General features: G+C 34.4%; 3 protein-coding genes across 3 annotated transcripts; all 3 read left to right on the top strand.

Moving 5' to 3' along the window:
* The first annotated feature begins 1,373 nt into the window (after window positions 1–1,373).
* LOC130630166 (uncharacterized) lies at window positions 1,374–2,689 on the top strand. The gene is made up of 2 exons (XM_057443559.1): window positions 1,374–1,634; window positions 1,667–2,689. Exons 1-2 carry the CDS (start codon window positions 1,374–1,376, stop codon window positions 2,687–2,689), a joined length of 1,284 nt encoding a protein of 427 aa, XP_057299542.1.
* Window positions 2,690–2,774: 85 nt separating this feature from the next.
* LOC130630165 (uncharacterized) lies at window positions 2,775–3,705 on the top strand. Its single transcript, XM_057443558.1, has 3 exons — window positions 2,775–2,779; window positions 2,905–3,322; window positions 3,406–3,705. The coding sequence occupies exons 1-3, from the start codon at window positions 2,775–2,777 to the stop codon at window positions 3,703–3,705; spliced, it is 723 nt and encodes a 240-aa protein (XP_057299541.1).
* Window positions 3,706–3,754: 49 nt separating this feature from the next.
* LOC130630164 (uncharacterized) lies at window positions 3,755–6,339 on the top strand. Its single transcript, XM_057443557.1, has 5 exons — window positions 3,755–4,212; window positions 4,273–4,870; window positions 4,912–5,694; window positions 5,751–5,939; window positions 6,193–6,339. Exons 1-5 carry the CDS (start codon window positions 3,755–3,757, stop codon window positions 6,337–6,339), a joined length of 2,175 nt encoding a protein of 724 aa, XP_057299540.1.
* The last annotated feature ends 3,588 nt before the right edge of the window (window positions 6,340–9,927 follow it).

Below are 9,927 nucleotides of genomic sequence, written 5' to 3'. Positions count from 1 at the left end.
GGACATCAAATTCTTCCGATTTGAAGATATACCATAACAAACAACCACACACTGACTTCCTTTTCCAAATACACCCCTCTAGGACAAGGCGCAACTATATATTCTGTAAAATAAAGGAGAACAACTAGTTAAAATAAGAAAAACATATTATTTATTTATAGTTTACTATATGACGTACATTTTCACGTGTTATTGGAAATCTTAGATGCATGTTAAATGATAAACCAACTATCGGGACATTATGTCCATTATGGCTTCTAAATTCACTGTTTGTACTACCAGTGCTGGTGATAGTTCAAGCATTACTATTACAGTGTAGTAATAAGGAAATTTTATCTGCGGTTTGTCTCGTCCAATATCAACTTCAAGTAGCATCACTGATGCTTGAATACTTTATTATTTTGACTATGAACTTATTTAAGAATGATTGACGAGAAGAATCGTGCCCCCATTATTTTTTGCCCTAGCTGTACGATAGATCGTAATGTCACATACTCACAGGTTCAATTTCAACCAAATAATTTCATTGCAAGGTAATGAAACATATGTTGTGGTTACCATATTTGTCTATATCTCCCCCAGTCCTCTAGCTGCTTTTATTATGTATTTATATTCTCGCACAAAATATAGTCACGTTTTAAAATAAAGTTTTATTTGTATCCGAATTTACCTGGAAATTCATTGGAGCCCTCAGAGAGATACTTTGCTTATGTATCTATGGTTGTATTTAGTGGTTTTTAGTTGTATTATTTTTATTGGTTTGGTTTAAAGTTTGGTGTTGTTGTGATTTTAAAAATGGGTGATTTCGCGAAGTACAACAAAGTTAGAAAGTCTGTTGTTAGAACTGCAAACAAATTAATTACAAGGGGAGAGAAAACTATATCGTCATATACCGATAATGTTGCAGATGTTCGTCAAATTGAGTCGATCCGTGATACTTTGATGGAAAAAATAGCAAAAGTTGCAGAACTAAACGAGTCGATTATGGATTGCTTGACGAGCAGGATGATATCGACAAGGAAGACAAGGTCTGTTTGAATCATTTTTAGTAAAACGATCAGCCAAAAAAGATTTTTCTGTAGCAGGAAGCACTTTCAGCTACAGTAAACTAATAAAATTGCCTCGCTTACATTTACAGCCCTTTGATGGGCATCCGGAAAACTGGTCGACTTTCTGGGATAGCTTTGAATGCGCCGTACACACTAATGACGATATGTCCGACGTTTAAAAAAAGACCTATTTAAAAAATCTAGTAGAAGGTCCCGCTGCAAGTTGTATCGCTGGGTTTAGACTTAGCAATGAAAATTATAAAACCGTCGTTGATTTACTGAAAGAGAGATATAATAATAAGCAGTTACTTAATTTCAGCACATATGAAAAAATTACTGAAACTTGAACAGGCGAATAACTTAACTAACATAGAAACATTGCGTAATGTATTTGTCAACGTTGAGACACAAGTGAGAAGTCTGGAAAATTTAGATGTCACGTCTGAAAATTATGGTCCGCTATTAATACCGGTACTTATGTCGAAACTTCCAGAAGAGCTTAATTTAATTATTACTCGTCAATTTAACGACAAAGATTGCTGGGATATGAAGTTAGTTTTAAGAGCGTTAAAATCGGAGATCGAAGTTCGTGAGAAATCTGCTATTCTTTACAACAGCCACACGATAACAACCCGTTTTCATCATTGGCATTACCAGTTCACTATTTACATCAATCGAACCGCGATCTTCCGCACAATCAGCATAATTATCGCAATCATCAGAATAATCAGAATAATTATAGATGCATATTTTGTGACAAATCGCATAAATCACAGCAATGCCAAATAATCACTAATTTCGACGCAAGGAAAAACGTGTTACGTGACAAGAAGAGATGTTTTGTTTGTTTGAAAGGTGGAAATTTAGCCAAGTCTTGTTATTCTAAGATTAGTTGTTTAAAGTGTTCGGGTAGACACCTTGTTGCTATTTGTGATAAGAAAAGGGACGTTGACCAAGGTCGTAGAGATAAAGATGGAACCGAACAAGAAAAACCAGAAAATGTTGCTGGTGCCACTTCGTTGGTTACAAGTTCAAATTCGTTCGACATTCCGAGTTCCGTTATGTTGCAAACCGCTAAAGTTAAAGTTGTTAATACTACTGATCCTTCAAAAATTGAGAACACGAGAATTTTGTTCGATAACTGTTCCCACTTAAGTTACATATCGCCAGAGTTATGTGAAAAATTGCAATTAAAGGTTGTTGGTAAGCGTGAGATTTGCATCCGTATTTTTGGTAAACCTTCGTTCAAAGAAACTTTACATAGGGTGCAGTTTTCAGTGATTGGTTTAGATGGAGATAAAATCAACGTTGATTGTTACGTGAAAAATATTTGTCATCCTTTAACAGGACAGAATTTGAAGTATAAACACTTGAAAGACTTACGTTTAGCTGACAGTAACTGCAATAATAGAGATTTGGATGACTTGTTGGGTGCTGATAATTATTGGAAATTTTTTTATGGTAGTATAGTTCGGGGTGCGGATGGGCCAGTTGCTTTAAATTCAATGGTTGGCTACATTGTAAGTGGGCGCATAGGGTCGAGTGAAGGTAGTAGAAGTGCAGTCTTGGTAGCAAATGTATTGAAGATTGGGGCTGAGTTTGTCGAAGATAAGTTGGATAATCAGTTGGAAAAGTTTTAGTCCTTCGAAAACGCTGGTATCGAGAAACAACCAGCTGTTGAAAATTTTTGTAAAAATGTTAAATTCAGCGCGCAGACTAAACATTATGAGGTGCGGCTGCCTTTTAAGGATGATCACGATGTGCTCCCTGATAATTATTGTGTTTCTTTAAAGAGACTTGAATCATTGAGGCATAAATTGAAAAATAATCCTTAATTGTTGCGTAATTGTAACAGTATCCTCAAAGAACAGCTTGAACAAGGTATCATTGAAAGAGTTACCAACAACGATTGTGCCAAAAGACAAGTTCAGTATTTACCACACCGACCAGTCCTTCGTGATGATAAACCAAGCATCAAAGTACGCATGGTATTCGATGCAAGTTCAAAATCAGTGGGACTGGCTTCATTAAATGATTGTTTGTATGCTGGACCATCTTTAACCGAGCCTTTATATAACGTCTTATTGCGCTTTCGATCTCACAAAGTAGCCTTCATTGCTGAGATCGAGAAGGCATTTTTACAAATTAGTTTACATTCAACCGATCGTGATTTTGTTCGTTTTATTTGGCTTAAAGATTTACATAATTTATCAGAACAAAACATTGAAACTGCAGAAATTGGTATTTATAGATTGAGTAGAGTATTGTTTGGTGTAAGTTCGTCACCATTCCTCCTTAGTGCCACTCTTTTTAAGCATGTTGAACATTTAATCATGTCGATCCTTTGTTTGTACAGAAGTTATTGAGTTCACTTCACGTTGATGATCTAACTTCCGGTGGCGCTACTGTTAATGCAGCACATGATTTTTACCAGAAATGTAAACAACGTCTCGCTGAAGCAAATTTCAATCTGCATAAATTTCATTCGAATTCCGAAGAGTTGGAACAATTAGTTACCAAACCCCATGTTCTCATACCGGACATGTTACCAAAGTTCTTGGTGTTTTGTGGGATAAAAAGAAAGATTCGCTCTTATTCACATTCGACGACATTTAAGGTTAGCGAAGGACATAGCGACAAAACGACAATTGATTAAATTTACCGCTTTCATTTATTACCCTCTTGGTCTTATTAACCCTATTGTTATGCGATTAAAAACATTGTTTCAAAAAACAAGTGTAGGTAAAATTGGTTGGGACATCGAGTTGAGTGGACAGGTTTTGGACGAGTGGCGAGTTACGTACAATGATTTTAAAAGCGTTTCACATTTGAATGTACCACGATGTTACGATGGCGAGAATATTGTTGATGTACAATTGCATGGTTTTTCTGATGCTTCTTTGAAAAGTTACGGTGCGTGTATTTATTTGAGGTTCAAACATGCTGATGGTAGTTTTTCTACGAAGTTAGTGACGTCTAAGTCGAAAATCGCGCCAATTAAACCGGTCACGATACCTCGATTGGAGCTGTATGGTGCAGTGATGTTAGCGAAGCTGGTGAAGTATGTTCGTGATGAGTTGAGTTTGGTTTATGATATTTCTGTGACACGGTGTTGGATTGATTCGTCTATTGTTCTGTATTGGATTAAAAATGTTAATAAGAGGTATGAGGTGGTTGTCGAACGGCGAGTTGGTATCATTCGTGATTAAGTTTCATCGGACAGTTGGTTTCATGTGGAGTCAAAGGCAAATCCTGCAGATATTTTGTCGAGAGGTTGTTTGGTATCTAAGTTGGTGAACAATAACTTATGGTTTTCAGGACCTGATTTCTTGCGCGACACCAACATCTCAGCCTCGAGTTTTAATTTCAGTAATTTCAAGGTTGATGATGCGACTTGTTTAATTATTGGTAACGACCAATCAGAGGAGACCACCGAAGAAGAAGTTGATTTAAATTTTATGAACATTGCACGATATTCTAATTACACACGTTTATTGCAAGTTACCGCAGTGGTTTTACGATTTGTTGGAAACCTCAGAAAAAAGCGTCGTAAAGAAGAATTGGTTTTACATACATTTGTTACAAAGGACGAGCAATTGCATGCAGAAAAACTGTGGATTAAATATGCGCAAAAAGATATAATTCAACTTTCAAGTTACAAAAAGTTACAAAAAGATTTACGATTTCAAAATAATGATGGTATTATTCGTTGTAAGGAACGCTTAGAAAACGCTCCTTTAGACTTTGATACTAAGTTTCCAATATTTTTACCGAAAAACAATCCTTTAACAAAGCTAGTCATTTTGCATTATCATGTTCAAGTTTTGCATAATGGTTTGAAAGAAACACTTAATACCATCAGAACTTAATACCAAATTACATAAAGCGGTTAATCCGACAGTGCTATTTATGTCGTTATTACGAGGGGAAATCTTATGCGTATCCTGTTTCACCAGCATTACCGAAATCACAACTATCCAATCATCATCCGTTTAAACATACTGGTCTCGACTATGCCGGACCTTTATATGTTCGAAATGTTTATCATGGTGGAAGTATGTATAAAGCTTTGGTGTTCTTATTTACTTGTACCAGTACCAGAGCTTTACATTTGGATTTAGTTCCCAATGCTTCGTCTTCAGGTTGTATTCGTAGTCTTCGCCGATATTTCAGTGAACGAGGTATTCCCTCTGAAATTATTTCTGCTAATGGTAGTCAATTCATTGCCGAAGATACGCAACGATTTTCGTCAAATCGAGGAATTAAATGGCATTTTAATTTAGAAGCCGCTCCTTGGTGGGAAGGGATGTTCGAAAGACTTGTAAGATCCGTTAAACGTTGTTTAAAGAAGACTTTACACAATACCAGATTATCGTACGAAGAACTACTGACTGTTCTAGCTGAAATTCAAGCAGCTATTAAGAACAGACCGCTGACATTTTTGTATGAAAACATAGGTGAGCAACCATTAACACCTAACCATTTACAATTTGGGAGAAAAATTAATTTGGAAGCCTCGCATATTGATAGCGATGAAAATGAAAAAGATTTGTGTCAACGTTATGATCATTTGCAACGTATCATAAACCACTATTGGAATCGATGGAAATGCGAATATTTGACAGAGTTACGCGAATATCACAGAGTTGGAAAATCACGTGGTGAAACTTCTGTTCGAATCAAGATGTTGTTTTAATTGAGGAAGCAAAGCAACCGAGACAAAATTGGAAAATAGGAGTCGTTGAAGAGTTCGTACCATCACGTGACGGCAAGAAACGGGGAGCTGTCGTTAGATATGTTCTCAATGGCAACACACATACAATAAGAAGACCGATAAACAAACTTTATCCTGTTGAATTAGCGAAAGACGAAGCTGAAAGGAAAGAAGAAGTAAATATTACATTCATTGACGAAAATGATATCATAACGGACATGTAAATAAGAAACATTGAAGACATTATGTTATACTTTGTTGACACTTATATAGTTTATCACGTATTTGTTATATATAGGATATTTAGGCAGCTAGGGGGAGGATGTGGTTACCATATTTGTTTTTATCTTCTCCAGTCCTCTAGCTGCTCTTATTATGTATTTATATTTTCTCACATGTTAGTTTTAGATTTCGTGCTTTACAATATAGTCACGTTTTAAAATAAAGTTTTATTTCTATCCGAATTTACCTGGAAATTCATATGTTATCTTGCAATACTTCTTAACTGCATTCGTAATCTGGCGTGGAAACCTTACTGAATTTTTAATGACAATATATGAAAAAAAGAATAATTAAGTTTTCTATATTTTCTTACAATATATAAAGGGTTGCGGAGTTCCCAAGCAAAAAATTATAGTGGACGGTGCAATCAAGAAAGCCTCCAAGAAGCCTTGTCCCCGGGGTCTTTTTCACTTTTTAATAATGGTTTGTTTTCCAGTGTTTCTTTTAACAATGCAGGTTGAGGTGCAGAGCAGTTCTGTTCCGTAGATGTTATTAAAAATCGTGAATCAATTATAAACGTTTTCGTTTCTCAGCAAGTGCAGACGGGGCTTACATGTTGTAAATTTGTTTCCTTAAAAACACTACAAAGAGAATTCCTAAGTTTTCACCACATAATAGCACTCTGTGCGCTTATTTGGACTGAAAGATTGTTAGGCCATTAAGCGCTTATTAAAGAGTTTGCAGCAAAAACACTATCAAGAACAGTGCACAGTACACATTGACCCGCAATGCAGCGTTATCGTATTTGTTAAATTAAACATTCGAAACTTACAACATAACGGATAAACATCATTTTGTATTTGATCAGTTTTCGCAAACCTTACCCAAATAACAAAAAATTGTTATCTCCCTGCAGATACAATTTCCATTTATTTTTAATTTAATATAATAAGGTTCGGAAGACTTGTTCTTACATAAGAAAAGAAATTTTAAGATAATTTTTTTATTTTTTATAAAGAATTTATAATTTTTTTATTTTGTTGTGCAGAATTTTTCCAAGGCAAAAAAAAATAAAATAAAACATCCTCTCTTGATATTACACCTTACAGTTAGCCAAAAATAACGAGAACTCAGAATCTCCCTGGAGTGCAAAAAAATAACGATAACACCTAAATGTAGCTATTCGCAACTGTTTTGAATAATAAACAAATGATATAATCCCACTGGAGCAATAAGGTTTTTACATGTTAATTTAATGTTGTATGGGAATATATCCTTAAGAACAGTTTTGAACATCAGTGTTATACAACAAATCCGATTAACGTTTATTTTGCTGTGCTGAATTTTTTTTGGCAATCGAATCTCAAGTTACCAATATCCTGTCTTGATAATATTGCAACTTATAGATACAATACATTATTAAATATAAATGATGAGAAATTAAAATCTCTCTGGAGCAATAAAGCAATAAGGTATGTTTTTAATTACATAATCTCTTACGGGAATACAATTACGCCAATGCTGTTTAGAAATCCCTTAATTTGTTTTATTAAAACTAATCAACCAAAGAATATTTATCCAACATGTGTAAAAAAAAGTCTTTTCAATGTTAGACAAGAAGACATGTTGAAAGTGTGGAGAATTTTGCAGCTGATTTTGAAATGAAATGTAGGTTAGCTGAGATATTTACTTAAAAGCATGGCAAACATTTTGAAATAATTTCATTGACAAACTGAATTTCAATAATTTCTCTGTTATAGGTACCATCAGGAGAAAACTGATGTTTTTCAAACACAAATATATATGAAGACACTGTGCGGTATGAAAGATTTCTTTACTAGATTATGATTCTGATAACTTTATTTCTGATACTGTTTTCGACTTATTTCTTTTACCTTCACCATGCGCTATTGAAGCTGTCTTTTAAATGTTGAATCTTTTTACAGTAAGGCGTTGTCGTTATTTGTTATTTCATAACATTTAAATGTCTTCTTAGCAAGCGTAGTCTGCGTTGTTAAAATAAGTTTTCCTTTGCTGTTGCGAGGTTTTAAGTTTCAGAAAATAAAAGCAACTGCAATGCATTGATTTGTCATGGCTAATTTAATGTTAGGGTGTTATCTGCGGTAAAATTTAAGTTTATTGTTACATCTTTTTATGGGTATGCATAATGATGTTAGTTAAGATGGGTCCTAATTAAGAGCGCATGGCGACGCCATTAATTCTATCATAAGTAACTCTGGTTCAGTAATTTTGATGTTAGGATAGAATTATTTTCAAAATCTAATTTCACTGCTATGCAATAGTTTCATGAAGAGTTACGTTAGTAAATAAAGTCACCTGATTTAATTTTAGGTATTTTTGAAAGACCATAAATGCGAGCAGGAAAAGAACCAGATAAATAAAATTTACGAAACTGTTATCGTTAAGAAAGTTCTTTTGTGAGTGTTTGTAAAAAACTGTGTAACGAAGCTTCTCTCTTCAAAGAAGGATCATTTTTAAGTTTTCTGAATTTTATTTCGTCATTTACTATGTTTGATGACATCTTTCGATCCAGGGTGACAGTTCCATTTCATTATCTGGTTTTGTGACAAGTCGGTGTTAGAGCGTAGCTTACGAAGTGTTCGATGCTCAAGAAGGACACATGAAAAAGGTTGATAGTTGTAGACATGAAAGTTAGTGAGATGGGACAGTTCAGATTTTAACAGGTTGTTGTTGTTGTCATTAAGGTTTAGTATCGAGAAGTAAAGTTCACATTTCAGTAGGTCGCATTCTTCTTGTGAAAGCTTGTGAGATTTCAAGTTATGATGATAGCACCGATAGAAAAAAATGCGAAGATCAGCACTACTAGTGAAGTTACGAAGTTTAATTTGGTGCGTTTGTAAGCTTTATGTCCGGTGTCTTTCTAGACAACTTTAGAGAAGAAGTAAAAATTAATTTAAGCTCGGGCTTAATAAAATGTTGAAGAGTTTTAAAGTGTGAAATGGTTCCTTGCTTTTTTTTTTAAAGATAGGTTTTCGTATCTATTTTGCAAAAACCTTTGTTTAATTTCCATATGCAAAATTCATAATTACGTTGCCTGCTTTGTTGCAATGATCAGAAGTCAAACTTTGTCACCTTTCAAAAAAATTTATTTCAAGTTGTTGAAAATAACAGAAAGATAAGTATTATTTAGTTCTTTATCAATTTTATTCATGACTCAAGTTCTGACAAAATATATAAAATAAAAATTCCAGCTAAGTCTTCCGATAGGATATAATTCAGTTTTTAAAAAACTGCTCTTAATATATGTCCTGTGAAAAATAAAATTATAAAATATTGTTATTATACTAGTCGATAAAGCCCGTGGAAAATCCACTGAAGCAGGATAAAATTGAAAAATAAAAAATAAAAATAAAAATTTTGACGTCAGCAACCCATCTGCAGAAAAAATTAGAATGTTGTTTTACGTTGCCTTGATTGTGTAGACCTTAAAGCGCTGATCAAGAAAATGTATGTAATCGCGTGCTTTTGATCAGCAAAGTCCCTAATAAAAGTACGGAAAATTATTTTTTCGAAATTTGTATACCCGTTGCCTTCATGTTGTAGCTCTTAAAACGCTGATCAAGAAAATGTATAGGATCATGTACTTTTGACCAACGGTTACGGAAATAAAGTGGTTTAAAGTTTTTTGATGACAACATAAACCCGTTCATTCCGCAACGGTTTCGGGGACCCAGGTTTGGAAAATTACCCAGGTGGTCCCTAGTTACCCACGCGGTGAAAAAACATTGACGTCACCACCTCGTTCCCAAGTTATTTGGCCTCAAAATTTTAGGTGCACTGTAATGGCTTCATTAATTTAATATAGGATATTGTAGTGTTATTAACGTCGCGCCGTAACGTCAGAAAATTTAACATATTAGACATAAGTTTTTCGGCGACATCAAAGGAAAATGACGAAAT

This window comes from Hydractinia symbiolongicarpus, chromosome 2 (genome assembly GCF_029227915.1).
Source record: "Hydractinia symbiolongicarpus strain clone_291-10 chromosome 2, HSymV2.1, whole genome shotgun sequence".
NCBI classification, from domain to species: domain Eukaryota; kingdom Metazoa; phylum Cnidaria; class Hydrozoa; order Anthoathecata; family Hydractiniidae; genus Hydractinia; species Hydractinia symbiolongicarpus.
This window is presented reverse-complemented; position numbering and strand designations above follow the sequence as displayed.

Excerpts from the sequence above, each read along its gene's own strand:
- LOC130630166 (XM_057443559.1), top strand. The coding sequence starts at position 1,374 with ATGAAAAAATTACTGAAACTTGAACAGGCGAATAACTTAACTAACATA. Across the intron at positions 1,635-1,666 it reads CGTTAAAATCGGAGATCGAA|CCACACGATAACAACCCGTT; the intron begins GTTCGTGAGAAA and ends TCTTTACAACAG.
- LOC130630165 (XM_057443558.1), top strand. Across the intron at positions 3,323-3,405 it reads TGAGTAGAGTATTGTTTGGT|AAGTTATTGAGTTCACTTCA; the intron begins GTAAGTTCGTCA and ends TTGTTTGTACAG.
- LOC130630164 (XM_057443557.1), top strand. The coding sequence starts at position 3,755 with ATGCGATTAAAAACATTGTTTCAAAAAACAAGTGTAGGTAAAATTGGT. Across the intron at positions 4,871-4,911 it reads TTTTGCATTATCATGTTCAA|AACTTAATACCAAATTACAT; the intron begins GTTTTGCATAAT and ends TAATACCATCAG. Across the intron at positions 5,940-6,192 it reads AAGCTGAAAGGAAAGAAGAA|TCACGTTTTAAAATAAAGTT; the intron begins GTAAATATTACA and ends TTTACAATATAG.